At 31.4% G+C, this 16,560-nt stretch overlaps 2 protein-coding genes across 3 annotated transcripts in view; one reads left to right on the forward strand and one right to left on the reverse strand.

The window, feature by feature from the left end:
* Nucleotides 1-16,560, forward strand: part of LOC126693712 (uncharacterized) — a 77,036-nt gene that overhangs the window by 10,676 nt on the left and 49,800 nt on the right. The window lies entirely within an intron of this gene.
* LOC126693711 (zeatin O-glucosyltransferase-like) overlaps nucleotides 4,717-16,560 on the reverse strand; it is a 93,378-nt gene continuing 81,534 nt past the window's right edge. Inside the window, exon 2 of the mRNA XM_050389849.1 lies at nucleotides 4,717-6,203. Coding sequence (XP_050245806.1) covers nucleotides 4,833-6,203 — 1,371 coding nt within the window. The 3' untranslated portion in view covers nucleotides 4,717-4,832. The remainder of the gene's footprint in view (nucleotides 6,204-16,560) is intronic.

Here is a 16,560-nt window from a genome sequence, read left to right on the forward strand (position 1 = left end):
ATCACATTTCAACTCACAAGTTTTTAATTGTGCATTGAACTTCTAAAGTTTGGAATAAAATATAATCTTTAAGATTTCGTCCAAAATAAACATTTTTCTCACGTGTACAGCAGATATGGACAAAAAAAAAAAAAAAAAAAAAATTTAATTTAAACTTTACAAGCTGAAACTATAGCCATACTATATGCGGTGCAAATCACAAGTTGTGAAAGCTGGAATCAAGTAATCATTGAAGGGGATGCTAAAGCCTGCTTCTATCCTGTCATCTAATGATCTCCATCCGAATTGGTTCAAGTACACCATGATCCCTAACATCCTTAGTTATTTAAATTCCTTTGTTAATTTATCTTTTGTTTGGGTTAAGAGGGCCTACAATTTCGCAGCCCATGCTGCTGCAAAGTTCTCTTTGAGTTCCTCTCAGACCTTTTGTTCAGAAAGGACAATCTGCCACCTTTTTTAGAGTCTATCTGCAAGGTAGATTGTCCATCTTTTTCATACTTTAATGAATTGAATCACATCTTATAAAAGAAAAAGGTGACAAAATGTATCTATTGAAAAGCTTATGTAACTAAATTATGACAAGGGCAAATCACAAAGGGCTAATTGTAATTTATCCTATTAAAAAAATAAAGGGTAAAGTTGTTCACAAAATGCAAAATGTTAATTATATAGAACCTAATGGTTTCAATTTCATCTAAACTTTAAGGATGAAAGTTTGTGAACTAGATTGTGATAAAACCAATCGACGAGGAATAAATTGTATTTTTTCCCATATAAAAGTATAATGACTTTTTGATAAACAACTTCTACATGAAAATCCTATCAAATGATGGGTGTGTGGGAATTTAAGGAAGTATGACCATTGTTGATGCTTCTATTTTGGAAGGAGTTATATATGACCTTCAAATTTAATCTAGGTATGTTAGCAAGCCGGTTCAAAATTTGTAGTTAGCATCTTGGGCTAAAATTTCTAAGGGATTCATCATTGTAGTTATCTGGTGTGTGGAAGAGGAAGGACTACACATACCCAAGAGAATAATCATATCTCAAAGAGTTCTAGACACCATCCTTAGTAAAAGTAAAAAAAAATAAAGAGGTTGATCTTTAGGTTGCAACTTGCAATTGGAATCAAGTAACAAGCAGTGAAACTTGTAGATTAGCTTGCTTGGAATGGTATGGTAGAATTCAACTATATGTTAATAAAGTCTATGAATCTACTCCCCTTTACTCCTTTTCAATCCAAACAAGTCCTAAAAGTAAAATAGAAGAAAAATCTAAATGCTACTCCCAAGCTCTGAGTTTTCATACATCCACAATCTAAGCTCTGAGTTTTCATACATCCACAATCTCAAATATATATATTTGTGGAATGATTCGTGATGCTGCCCTATTCCAAATCTAGTTTCTTAATTTGTTTGTTCTTCTAGCTCACGAAAAGAAAAAGAACCCCCTGCCTCTTACCTAACCTCTCTTGTATTTTATTCCGTTTAAGAAAACAATTAATATCTAGCTTTTTTTTTTTTTTTTTTTTTTTTTTTTTTTTTTTTAATAATTTTTAAAGAATGAATATCTAGCTTGTTGTAATGGGATTTTACCAATTTAATGTTTGGTCACGTCAATAGACAAAATATGTCACCATAATCATTGGTTACAAGTAGACAAATTATGTGACTCGATGATGAAATCAATCTCAATTTTTTCAGTAGAATACAAAAAATTGTCACCGACTAATGATGCAATTGAAGCAACTGTTTTTGTCCAAGGTATGCATTCATAATGATGGTTCAGACCTACACAGAATTTTTATATGCTTCTCGTTAGGGTTGTTGATGTTATAGAAATATAGAATATAAAAATTACTCCCCAAATTATTATACCAAATAATCACTAAATTAATGTTAAACAATTGATACCAAGTCGGTTTTTTTTTTTTTAAACCTTAACTTTTTAAATTTGTTCACATGTTGCCCCATAAGATATAGCTAATTTTGTCACTTGTTTATACTTTTATGAGGTATAAATTCCACAAAACCTGTGGTCCATTATAATTTAAAAGTAAGAAATAAATTTTAATTTAATTTTATTGTTTAAAGAAATATTAGAGAAATTATGAGTTGAACGATGTAAGAGCATAGTTAGGTATATATGGAAGGAAGCTTGAGGAACTTGCTTAAGAGTGATGGTATTAGGTTGACAATTATTTCCTCCTAGAGTAACTTGTTGCAAGAATGATGATGGATGAGATATGTTTGTTTTAGAAAGGTGATGCAGGGCATAGTGTAAGCATGAATCATAGAGCCAAAAAGAAAGTGATGTGGAGGCTGAGAGCCGAGATGGGTAGGTGCCCAACCCAAGTGATGCATGAATCATAGAGCCAAAAACAGTGTAGAGCTGTGCTATTTGACAATATAAAGGTCATTTTACTATACCCACGTAGGTTATTGGGAAAGCAGAAATCAGACTGGCCCAATCCCCAATGCCTACCTTGGTTTGTTCGTTTTTGGTATCTTTGATTAACTTTCTTTCCAAATTGAGAAGGAGATATATATGATTATATGTTCCCTTTTAGATAGGTGATGCAGGACATAGTGGAAGCACGTTGATGACAGTGGGTCAATAATGATCTAACTAAAGTAATGGACGGCTAATGTAGATTTGACAATAGGAAAATTATGATGTACCTACTATGTAAGGGTTTTTTTTTTTTTTTTTTTTTGGCGATTTCGATGGCAGTGGGAAAAAATTCACACTGGCCCAAGGTAAAATTATTTGGTGAATCCCATATACTATACCTTACTCTAACTTAAGTACACCTTAATTACACTTAGAAGTACAATAAAAAAGTTGGGACTTTTAAATGCACAATGAAATATAGACATATATTTTAAGATGGCATTTACGCTCAAATTTTAAATTTTTAGTGGGTCTCACTAATTAAAATCATGACAAGAATCACAAGACTCATCATTCATGAGAGATGATAGGCCACTACTTTTGGAGTATTAAGTAATTTTTCTAATCTTATTATATATGGTAGGACCAATCATTCATGTGAAAGAGGAATGAGCAATCGCTATTGAATAATTTCTCTTACGTAGGACTTATCATTCATGTGAGAGGATAGGCCATTACTTTTGGAGTGTTGAATAATTTTCCCAATCTTCTTCTTGAGCAATCACTTCCAATCACTCATGTGAAAGAGGAATGAATAATCGCTATTGAATAATTTCTCTTACATAGGACTCATCATTCAGGTGAAAAGATAGGCCACTACTTTTGGAGTATTGAATAATTTTCCCAATCTTCTTATTGAGCAATCACTTCCAATCATTCATGTGAAAGAGAATGAACAATCGCTATTGAATACTTTCTCCTACAAATGACTCATCATTCATGTGAGAGGATGGGCCATTACTTTTGGAGTGTTGAATGATTTTCCCAATCTTCTTCTTGAGCAATCACTTCCAATCATTCATGTGAAAGAGGAATGAACAATCGCTATTGAATACTTTCTCCTACAAATGACTCATCATTCATGTGAGAGGATGGGCCACTACTTTTGGAGTATTGAATACTTTGATTACTCAATAAGAAGATTGGGAAAATTATTCAATACCTCAAAAGTAGTGGTCCATCCTCTCACATGAATGATGAGTCCTATGTAAGACCTATGACCTATCATTCATGTGAGAGGAATAAGTAATAAGTATTGAATAATTTTCCTAATCTCCTATTTTGTGGGCATTAAATTTTTTCATATTTATCATCAAATATAAACACATTAATTTCTTGATGAGAGGGTAAAACTTAGGTGCATTATATTAGGTTCTCCAAATAAATTCAAACACAAAATTAAATTAAGAAAAAAGTTAACCGATGCCTTAAGGGCATTAGATTAGAAAATACTTTTAGAAAATTTTTATGGGAAAAAAAAGTAATAATTTATTTTATAAAAGTGGTGTCAAAATTTAATCTTTTATCAAATGCTCTAAGAGCACTCTGGATTACCCTTGAATCAAATATTGTTGTCATTAAAAAAATATGCATTATTTATGCTTCATTGGTAAATAGCATCATGTGTTTGAATTTCATTAGAAGCTTATTTATTTATTTATTTATTTATTTTTTTAAGGATGTCATTAGGAAACTTAATATACAATATCTAACAAATTGTAGATTCTCAAAAAAAAAAAAAAAAAAAAAAAAAAAAAAAAAATCTAACGAATTGTAGCCTCATTTCTAATTGTGATAGGTTTAATATTAATAGCATTGAATTTGTGATGCGTTTACAACAAAATTTAATTCAAATTGTAGCTAAAAATTAAAGGAATAGTTAGGAAATTGATTGGAGAAATTAAAAATTAATGCTAACAAATAAGAATTTAAACTTGAACATAAATGTCATACTAAATAAATGCATTTATTTCCTTCCATCGAAGCTTCTTTAACACATGATATGTATGGAGTCAACAAGACGTGTTACACATGATATGCTAGCACTTGTTTTATTTATCATAAAAACATGTAACATTTCAACAAAAAGAGGAATTTTTTTTTTTTTTTTGCTTTGTTATTGAGGGTGTATTTAGATACATCTTTTTACTAATTTATTATTATTTATATATTGAAAATTGATTAAATATTGTCGTACCTAAAAAATTGAAAATTTAAAAAAATGATGCATGAGTAAATAAACTAAAAAACTAAAATAAAAAGTTGATGACAACGAGACTCTGAATAAAATTAGAGCAAACTTTGCAACCATAGGCCACAACAAACTTCAGATCCCAATTTTTGTTTTGTTTTCCTTGTCTGTTAATTCAATCTCCTAGCTAGAATATATTCCTAGTAATATGATCAATGAAAGAATCCAACTCCATGCGTGAAACTCCACCTTTTTCAATGGACTGCCTGACAGCACCGCCCAAATCCACTGTCCTCTTCCTTATCTCGTCCCCTTCTTTCGATGCCATCAACAATTTCACAGCCCTTTCTATTGTGAATGATGGCACTAGCTCATCTCTACGTGACCAGTCCTTCACAACAATACCAACTTTGAGCAATTTTGTTATCAAAACAGTGTTTCTTGGCTGATCTGAGGCCATTGGCCATGCTGCTATTGGTACCCCCATAGTGATACTTTCCATGCAAGAATTCCACCCACAGTGACTCATAAATCCACCAGTTGATGGGTGACTTAGAATTTCCAATTGTGGTGCCCAATCTTTCACTACCATTCCTCTATCTTTAACTCTCTCTTCAAACCCTTTCAGAATTTCAGCTTTTCTAAGCTCTCCATTAATAAAAACATCACCTTTATCAGCATCCCTTAATACCCAGATGAACTTTTGCCCACTTTTTTCCAACCCAATTGCTAGCTCCTTTATTTGCTTGTCTTCCATAGCAGTTGTTGTCCCAAAAGACACATATATCACTGAATTTGGTGCCTCTTTGTCCAGCCACTCCAAGCACTTGTGCCTTCCATTTGAACCTATGTTTCTCACTGGATTGAATGGTCCAATAGCCCAATGCTTCTTGCCTCCCTCTAGCGTTTCCATCAAGTCCATATAGGTACCTTCTATGACCCTGCATGTGTTGTAAAGGACACCAGAGCTTAACTTTTGGAACTCTATTTGTAAAGAAATAAAGTTTATGAAGTCTTTTGTGAAACAACCTTCAGTGGATGGAAGGCCTTTTGGGACTAACTTGGCGTTTGTTTCTAATTCTAAAGGTTTGCCCATTGCTTCCCACAAATACAAAAAATAAGTAAAAGCAGATACACTATGGAAAGTGTATGACTCGGCGTTTGGAATAGTAACCAAGTCTTGCACCACTGAGGCCATCATGGAATCATTGATGACAATGATTCTTGTTGCTTTTGATGAAAGTTCACGTAAAAGTGAAGCCATGGGGTCACGAAGATGCGAGGAAGCATCGAACAATGGTTGGAGATGTGAAGGGAACTTGTTTGGTGAATTGGGATTGGGTGGTGGGGTGAGAAAAGGGGGGATTTTGAGGTCGTGGAAATGGATGTTTGAAACTGAATTCGGATCCCAACCATGGACTCGAAGCATGGCTTGGCGGTTGTGTGTGGCAGTGCAAGCAAAGTGAACTGGGATATTGTAGGCTATGATAAGACGTGAGAGGTGGAGGAGCTGGTTGAGATGGCCTTGTGCTGGAAAGGGTACCATGACCACCACAACCTTGGTTTTGTTTAGGCCGTTGTTAGCCATGGTTGAAAGTTGGAAAATGTTAACTATGTGTATTGGGTCTAGCTTCTAGGGGGTTGGAGGGGTTTTGGAGATTTGTGTTTGGGTTTTTATAAGCAAAAAATATCGAGATTTCCCCCTTCAAGATAATAATGTTTAATTGCAATTTGTTGTCGACTTTATCCTTTTAAGTTATGTATTCACTAATTACAATGTCACATCTTTAAAAAAAAAAATTTTTTTTTATGCGAACAATGTCACATCCTTAGTTGTGTGAAAAGAGTCCAAATCTTTTATCACACTTTTCCTGCTTCACTATATACTCCACAAATAAAAATATGACACATGTCTATCTAATTTATTAAATACTAAATTTATGCCTTTTATTATTTCAATTTCCTAAATATGATGGGTTATTTATTTATTTTAGGAAATTGAAATAATAGAAGGCATAAATTTAGCATTTAATAAATTAGATGGACATGTGACATTTTTATTTGTAGAGTATATAGTGGAGCAGGAAGAGCGGAACAGAAGATTTGTACTCGTGTGAAAAATGCATTCAAAATACTATCGTGATACACGTGGTAATTATTAATCAACATGGTATCTCTTTAATCTCTAGTGCCAAAAATAAACTATAAATAACTTCTTATTTTGTTGTTTGTTATAATTATTATTACATTTTAAACAAATTTTGAATACATGCAGCATTGTATTGGATCTAGTGCACAAGACACTGAATCTAAGTGGACCCCTAAAGCTAATAATTAGTGTTTGTTTCACTTTTGAAATTACATACAGCTGTCAATGTTTTTATTATTATTTAATATTCTTTTCCATTTATTTGTCAACATTAATTATGTCTCTTTGTTATCTGTTTTTATTTATTTAATTTTTAGGTGTTATAAAAAAAAAAAAAGTTGGTCCCGTCTTCGTTGTATTAACATAGTTGTAAAGACTAAGGGTTTGTTTGGATATCGCTTATTACTGAAAACTGAAAATACTGTAACAAAATAATTTTTAAATGAGTGAATAATACCATGAGACTCAATTTTAAAGTTGTTTTTATTGAAAAAAGTACTTGCGAGTTCCGTAAATAGTACATAGAACTCACACAAAAAGCACACATGCGCGTCAGTTTTCCTTTTTAGTGCAATCCAAACATACACTAAAGAGTGACAAAGGTCATCCTTGCCCAAAAAAGATGCCCATCTTGTCTTCTTCCATGCCTAAAACTTGTTTCTTGCCATAGCAGGAAAAACAATTAAATATGATTAGTTTATACAACTTGTTCTTCTATTGGCTTTATTGTATTTAGCTAATCACATCTCTCTTAAGACTGTTCTTTTGTTAACTTTATCTTCAGAAAACAAGAGACTGTTCTTTTTGTTTCTTCCTCTTCATTGGACCAAATTGTATACATCAGTAAAAATGTAAAATCTCTTCATATACGTTACATGTACAGCACTATTCCTTCGCAAAAAGCCCACCTCCATGAACCATCAACTTAGTTTGTCCGTTTTGAAGAGAATTGACTTCTACTTATTTGCATAATTATTTTTTTAAAAATATATATGCATGAAAATTAAGATCATTGTCAGGCTTAATCTAAGCTGCTAAAAAATTCTACCAAGTAAATTGGCTTACTTCTCAAAAAAAGAAGAAGTAAACAGGCTTGCTTCTGCATATTGTCTTTTCAAATTTAAAAAGTATTGTTCTTTATTTTTTAAAGAAAGGTATTGTTCATAGGGCAACTATTTTTTTATTTTGGGCTGAAATAGATTGGGTTAGTAGTCATATATATGGTTATAAAGTAGCAGACTTGTTTATAAATAAGAATAATACTAGAAATATAAATTATTTTATAAACTGCTGATATAGTGAGTAATTATTGGTAATGAAAATGTAATATTAATGGTGGGGTTTAGATGAAAACCAATAAGAAGTTGGTCACATCAACATTTTATAAAAATGTTGTAAAATAGTTTGTGGCTGTATCATTACTCTTATAAATAATTTGAGTTTGACTTGGGATACTTAATTTGGATGATGTCCAATTAAACAAACTAATTTAAACATTTTAAATATATTACAAATAATCAAAAAAGTAAAGTAAAGAAATAAAAAGGACATGATTAATGCAATCTTGCAAATTATGTCAATCTGACATTACTCTTATAAATAATTTGAGCTTGACTTGGGATACTTAATTTGGATGGTGTCCAATTAAACAAACTAATTTAAACATTTTAAATATATTACAAATAATCAAAAAAGTAAAGTAAAGAAATAAAAAGGACATGATTAACGCAATCTTGCAAATTATGTCAATCTGACATTACTCTTATAAATAATTTGAGCTTGACTTGGGATACTTAATTTGGATGATGTCCAATTAAACAAACTAATTTAAACATTTTAAATATATTACAAATAATCAAAAAAGTAAAGTAAAAGAAATAAAAAAGGACATGATTAACGCAATCTTGCAAATTATGTCAATCTGGCATTTTATAGGAAGGTTGACATCCGCAAATAAATTCTTAAGAAAATTTTTGTGAGTAAATTACGATCAATCTAGCATTTTATAAGAAATAATGATATTAATGGTGGCAATACTTTCCATCCAAGTAAAAGTCAGAATGATGCTAATATAATTTGACCTTACAAAAAAGGAATAGCTCTAACAATAATACTTTCCATAGTAAAAGTCTATACCAAAAAAGTAGTATTTTCATTTATTTTGGTCCTATCTATACCAAAGATCTTATTTATTTCTGGAAAGAAAATTTCCCAATTAAAGCCTGAAAACAAAAATAGGAAAGTTATTTTCTCATTCAATGCAAGAGCAGGTCAAGACAGTTAGACTTACGTACATAAAACAACCTTTTCTCTCCTAACCAAAAAAAAAAAAAAAAAAAAGGACAAAATTTAGGTAAATACCTTAACTTAGTTCTCCCTTTTAAGATTCAGTTATGTAGTTACTTAACTTAAAAATATACTTTCATCTCATGAAAAAAATCTATATGACAAAATTTTAAAATGAAAACCTAAGGAGCAGTACTTATTTAAGTACTATACCTAAGTTTTGCTATAAAAAAAAAAAAAAAAATTGAGTAACAAAGTTTCTGAGTTATAAATAAATAAAGATTGAACAAAAAAATAGAAGGTCCTATTGTCAAAGCAAATTCAAAAAATAAGTGTTTTTTTTAGAGAATTAAATTATATGGGTGGGTCAGGTAGTATTAGTATCTGGCCATCAAGTTTGGGCATGGGTAAACCCACCCCTAGTCAATGACGCCTCTAATTTTTTTTTGGGTCATTAAGAAACTTAAATTTTACAAAATCTAATAAAGAGACAACTTGAATATATCAACATTACCAAAAAAAAAAAAAAAAATCGGAAATATATGAAATATTACAATTTTTTTGTACTAACAAAGAGAAAAAAAATAAAAAGAAAAAAGAGAGAGACTAATAAGAGATAACATGGAAATTGAAAATTGAAAATGTTGATGTGGGTACCTAAGGGATGCTTGGCAACGTCCTAGGCATGCATGCAACGTCCTTGGCCGTCCTCGACATGCCTTGCAATGTCCTCGGTATGCTTGGCAACGTCTTCGGCATGCTTGGCAATGTCCTTGGCTGACCTCGGTACACTACTCCTTCGTTCCAAAGCTTATAAGGTAGAAAGTGGGGAGATTTCTATTCGATGTGGGACGCCTAGGACGTTGCAAAGCATGCCGAGGTCGGCCAAGGACATTGCCAAGCATGCCAAGGACGTTGCCAAGCATGCCGAGAACGTTGCAAGGCATGCTGAGAACGGCTAAGGACATTGCATGCATGCCTAGGACGTTGCTAAGCATGCCTAAGCATGCCTTAGGTACCCACAGTTGATATGAAAATAATAAATTGATCACAATAATTTCATAATAAATCTTATGCAAAAAACTATTATTGGTGGGTAAATTTAAAACATATCAATATTGAGCCCAAGTTAAATTAGTAACAACTTGCCACATAAGATTTGTTATGAAAATATTGTGGATGTAGTATTACTCTTATTTTTGTTGAACTCAAATTCTAATGATTCTAAAGTTAGAATGTTTAACATTTTTATTAGGATGGTCAAAATAAGTTAATTTAGCAATAATATTTTGTTTTTTTTTTGTAAGTATATATATACAATTTTTTTTTTGGGAGAATATATACAAAATTTTTAAGTCAAGCGGTCACAGAACAAATTAATTTAAACTATTACTTATATAATTTTTTTTTTTTTTGTTGCTAAGTATAATTTTTTATTTTTAATTTTAATTTTTGACCAGTGAGGGTGGTTCACCCTTACATTCAAGTGTAGCTGCCACTGTCCCTATTAACCGAAGTCACTATCGGGTTGGGTATCCATTGCCAGCTGAGTTTTGACGACTGTGTGGGTAGATTAGAAATTGACTAATAACACTTCTTTATATTTTTAATGGAAATGTTAATTGTTGAAATCCCTTCATGAGTGATACCTATGATTAATACAAAAAGAAAATAATATAGATGAAAGAAAGTAATTGCGCGCTCATGTTCATTCTTCTTGAACATTTATGAGCAACCATTAAACATAAGACTGTCCTCACAAGAAAGACGAGTTAGGCTTTTGGCATTGAATCTTGAAAGAATTGCTAGCTAATTCCCTCCTCTCTTTACTATTATCATTATTATTATTATTATTATTATTATTAATAAAATGAAGCTTTTAGGATTGATACTATACGTGGGTTTCAGTTTGTTCAACTGTTAAAATTTTTTATGGTTGAATAAGAAATTTGAAATTTGATCTTTGCCTACATCAAAAACTAATTGATGTCTTGGTCTGATAATAAAGAGCTATCATCAAGAGTGAATAACATAGATTGAAATTTTCTAAAAAAGAAAAAAAAAGGATTGATACTATATTACTTTATTAGGGGCTGTTTGGATACTGCTTATTTTGCTGAAAACTGAAAATACTGTAACAAAATTATTTTTAAATGTGTGATAGTACCGTGAGACCCATTTTTAATGAGAATTTTGTTAAAAAAAAAAAGGTTTGTGAGTCTTGTGAACAGTGCATGGGACCCACTGAAACTCAGTTAAAGCTCCTCTCAAAAAAAAAAAAAAAAAAAATGAAACGCAGACGTGACCCTTTAGGTGGAGTTTGGATCCACATTCTGCATCCACGTTTTCAGCAATTGCGCGTTTTCTCCCTTTATTTTTATTTTTTAAGAGCAGTGCCTGGTGCACTGTTCATTGTTCATGAACAGTGATTTTAGGCTTATGAACAGTAAAAAATAGAGTAAACAGTAATTTTTCACACATTTAAAAATTAGGGCAAATTACAGAATACCTACCTGTGGTTTGACCCGAATTTAAATTGCCTACCTGTAATTTATAATTTGACACTTTACCCACCTGAGGTAAGATTCCATAACCCACCCATCACTTTCTCCGTTAAAACGTAAAAAACATAACAAAATCAAGGAAAAGAAGATCAAAAAGTGGCCTTTGTAAAATTTTAGAAATTTGGCTTATAAACTTTAATAGAACAAGATAAACTCTACAAATTTTGAGTCGAATACAATTAAGAGTAAAAAAAAAAAAAAAAAAAAAAAAAGACCATCTGTATATACAACAACTCTGTAGCTAGATCAAGCAAAATTAAAAACAAGACAAGAAATCAAGCCCCACCATGAGAAGATAAGAAATTGTAGCTACAAAATAAGAAAACAAACCCAGTTTTAAGAAACACTAGTATTCAAAGGAAAACAACAAACCCATCTCTACTGTTACTCTATCATAGACTTTTTCAAAATTTAGACAAACCATTCAAAACTCTTTGCAAGAAAATTAAAACCCACAATAAAATTAAAAATAAAAATAAAAAAGAAATCAAAGAGAAGCAAATTGCAGAGAACCACCGTTTCTAATTCTATCACCACATCTCTCATCATCTTCATCTTCTTCTCTTCTCAAAGATATCTCAAATTGCAAAATCCTAAAATGCCCCTCCCCAATTTCTAGTCCCAATGCCCCGTTTCTTCATTGCCTCCAAACACACCCCTTGTCCTCCTCTGTTAGTTCACCGCCCCTACCCATGGTAGATTAGCTGTGGCTCATGGGTTTGGTGGTGTGACAGTGGCCCTAGGTTGGTGATTTTATCTTGATAATCGATATTGGGTGGAGCTCAATTGTGGGTCTGGATTGTGGAAGATGGAGGAGAGAAAAGCGCAGAGAGAAAGAGAGATTGAAGGATTGGAGAGAGAGAGAGAGAGAGAGAGAGAGGGCAGTGATTCTAGTTTAGATTAATGTTCTTTTTATTTCTTTGCTGAATAATAAAAATGTTGTTCAAGTAGCTATTTTGAGTCTTTGAAGGTACAAGTTAATCTTTGAGCAAATTTTGTGTTCTATTGAAGTTCTTGAGCAAAGTTTCTATATTTTTACAAACGCCATTTTTGATCTTCTTTTCTTTGATTTTGTTATGTTTTTTATGTTTTAAGGGAAAAAGTAACGAGGTGGGTTACGAAATCTTAATAGAGCTTATCTTAGGTGAGTAAAATGTCAAATTTTAAACCACAGGTAAGCAACTTAAATTCAGGTCAAACCACAGATAGGTAATCTGTAATTTGCCCTAAAAATTATTTTGCTACAGTGTTTTCAGTTTTCAGCCAAATAAGTTGTATCCAAACGGACCAAGCTAGAGCTTATGATATAGAAGAAAGAAGCTTACTTTTTTTTTTTTTTTTTTTTTGATCTTTGTTTGCCGTCACATACGGTTAATTTGTTGGTGTCATTATTAAAGGAAAAAAGTACCCTATATGGCCGAGAGTTTCGGGTTTTCCCCCTAGAATCTAGCCATGGTGTGTGGAGCTTTCGCGGCAAAACATGCTTGTTTTTTTTTTTTTTTTTGAGGGGAGGGGGGGGGGGGGGGGGGGGTGGATGCCATGTAAACTATTTTTGCCAAATTGCCTTTAGATTATGCCAACCCTTTAAGGGGGCATTTAGTTCACTTAATATTACATTACATTATTGTAATTTTTAAGGGTATGTTTGGTTGGGGTGAAAACAGGGAGGATGGAGAATAGGGAGAGGAAAATAAGGTGGGACCCACAAGTTTTCTCTCCTCCCCCTTCAAAATACAATCTCTCCAAATTGGAGAGAAAATTAGAGTAAAAGTGGGAAAAATATTTGGACAAAACTGCCCCCACCTCTAATTAACTTTTTTTATTTTTTTTTTATTTTACTTTTTCTTTGTAACGTTGGCTTTTTGTTTTTGTTTTTATTTTTTGTTTTTTGTTTTTTTCTTTCTTTTGTTGGTTTTGTTAAGTGGTGGGTTCTTCTTCTTTTCCTTCTTTTTTTTTTTTTTTTTTCTTAATTTTAATTTTTATTATTTTTTTAAGAAAACACTTTTGGATGATTTCTTATGCTATTTTTTGAAACATCCACTTTCATCTATACACAATTTTTTTTAAAAGTATAATGTATTATTTTTTGTTTTATTTAAGCGGAACATGATAGTAAATTTATACAAACCTTATTTTCAACCAAACCAAAAAGTTTTCTATCCCTCTACTTTTCCACCCTCTTAACCAAACACAAATGAGGAAAACTAAAAACTTTTCCATCCTCTCTATTTTCTATCCTATCACTTTTCCATCCTCCCAACTAGACGGACCCTAATTATATATAACACTTTAAACAAATTAAGTGAGATGTCCACACCTTCATTAGCTCTTGAGGATAAGAGTTTTTTTTTTTTTTTTGTTTTTTTTTGTTTTTTTTTGTTTTGAGTTCCAATTTATAACACTTGCTTTTGATGATTGCTCTTTTATCATCAAATCAAAATAGTAATTAGTTTTTGGTGTGAGCAGAGAATTAGAAATCTATTTATTATTATTTCATATTATAATACTGTCACGATCCAAAAAACTGCTAATCACATGATGGTTTTAGGCTTTTAGCCACATTTATACTATATACCTAAAAATATTAGTCAAGTTGGAGTTTTTTTTATTTTTTTTAAGAAAAACTTTATCTTCAAATTCTAGACTACTATGTGATGATGGATACAACCCTTCATGTGTATTTTTAGTTACATAACTTATTTAAAGAGTCATGTAATTTATTTAAATAATATATGTAAGGACTAGATTTACAGTCTAAGCTCAAGATGTATGGGATTTCGACCCAATAAGTCCAGTACAATAAAATTTGTAGAGAGTGAGTCAAAGAACTAGACTCTAACGAGTTGGACAATGGCTAATACTGAATTGAATGACAATCAAACACAAATAATATTAATAGACTTTCAGTCCGAGAAGATAACCTTGTATAAATTGATCACAACTGGATATGAAGACAATTTAGATTACAACAATGTTCTCTCTTTCAATTTCCGATCCTTCTCTCATGGAGGGTCTATCATATTATATAGCTCCCTTTGGATCATCTTGATCCTACACTTGTTGATCGTTTAAGCCCTTACTTGAGTACCGATCACATTAGACACCCTCTTAAGCTCTCTGTGAGTCGTGATAGCCAAGGCAATACTGTTCTGAGGTCTTCTCTACATAAATGCGGCTGCAGCGCATTTAATGTGGTGGTAGTAGCTTTTTTTTTAGATATTTTTGGGTTTCCTTCTTTCCTGTATGTTCAAGCGGCACGTCCTTATCAATGGAGCTTTCTAGAGGATCACTCTAATTACTGGAATAGATATTTGAGTTGCATTCATCATATCCGAGGAGGAGTTCCTCCTCGGACCATCCTCCATTCGTTCCTTACTTATAAGACTTTGGATTGGAACCTCTAATGACTATTTGGCCATTCTCAGACCATTCAACATCCTCGAACTAAGCCCAAGGCCTAACATATGATCTTGGGCCCTTATCCCTACAATATACATATACGATTTTTTTTAACAACTACATCATCAGTTAGAAAAAAATTAATTTTACTGGTTTAAAAGGAAAATTGTATCCATCATTTATATGGTACAAAACTACAAATTGACTCAATACACATCCGATACGTGTGTCAACTCATGCACATGCATGCAATACTATCACAATCTAAATCCAATCATACAATCATCAAATTAAAAATTAAATATTGTAGATAATTTATATGGAAAAAGTCTATGTTATTATATATTAGGGTAAATATTTCGTTTAACGACAACCCAAGGATTTCTAGATATTGCATTCCTTTCACTTCAAGGTAGGGCAAAGAAAGATGGTTGTAACTTTCGATTCTTACTAAAATTAATTCTTTCTTAGGGGAAAAAAATCAACCCAGGGATTTTTCTAATGTTAAATAATTTTATATGCTCTATCGAACTACCTAACATTATCTCTAACGTCTTCTTTGAATTTAAAATAATGGCATCTTTTCTTTTATTTTTATTTTTTGGTAAAAGATCTATAGCAGGTCCGGACAGAACTAGAATTTATTTTTAAGGGGCCAAATTTTGGTTTAAAAAAAAAAAATTGGCTTACCTAGATATATGTCATTTTGTTTTAAATACACAATGATAAGTAGTAGTAGATTTTAATTCCCACATTTTATTTAATTAGTGGGTGATGTGGCAGTCTTTCATTAAAATAAAAAGAGATTCATTTTTAAAAAGTACTGGAAGTAAGCTAAACCAAAAAAAAAAAAAACCATTCAAGAATTAAAAGATATCTTAAAATTAAAACTAAATAAGTACACAAAAAAAAAACCCCATCCTCCTTTAAAAGTTACTAAGCCTTTTGAGTGGAGTTGTGGTGTGCCTTTGTATTAGAACCAATCTCCCATTTCTTGTGTGTGTATGTGTTTGTTTCTCAAAAAAAAAAAAAAAAAAAAAAAGAAAAAGAAAAAGAAAAAGAAAAATTAACTTATATTTAGTATGGATTTTTTTTTTTTTTTTGAGAAGAAGTATGGAAAAATTTTAACTAAAATAATAGATACAAAACAATTATTCCTTAAATATTTTAACATATTCTATAATCTTTCAAAATGAAACTTAATGTTTTTTTTTTTTTTTTTTTTTTTTTTTTGTGAAACAAACTTAATGTTTCTTTAAATCCCTTAAATTATCTACAATTAATGTTGTACTAAATTTCATAATAATTTATTTTTTACTATACAAGATCAAAGATTTTAATAGAAAAAAATCTTCCATTTTGCAAGGTTGAATTTAATCAACTATCTTGTTGGCTTTATTCCATGCCAAATTTGCTTGTATTTCAGCAATTAGTAACCATGTATTTAGGTGAGATTTTTGTAAGGGTAGTGAGTGAGATAGTGTGAAGAAATGCTTAAGAGTGTACAAGAAAAACAG

This window comes from Quercus robur, chromosome 7, assembly GCF_932294415.1.
Source record: "Quercus robur chromosome 7, dhQueRobu3.1, whole genome shotgun sequence".
Classification (NCBI taxonomy): Eukaryota; Viridiplantae; Streptophyta; class Magnoliopsida; order Fagales; family Fagaceae; genus Quercus; species Quercus robur.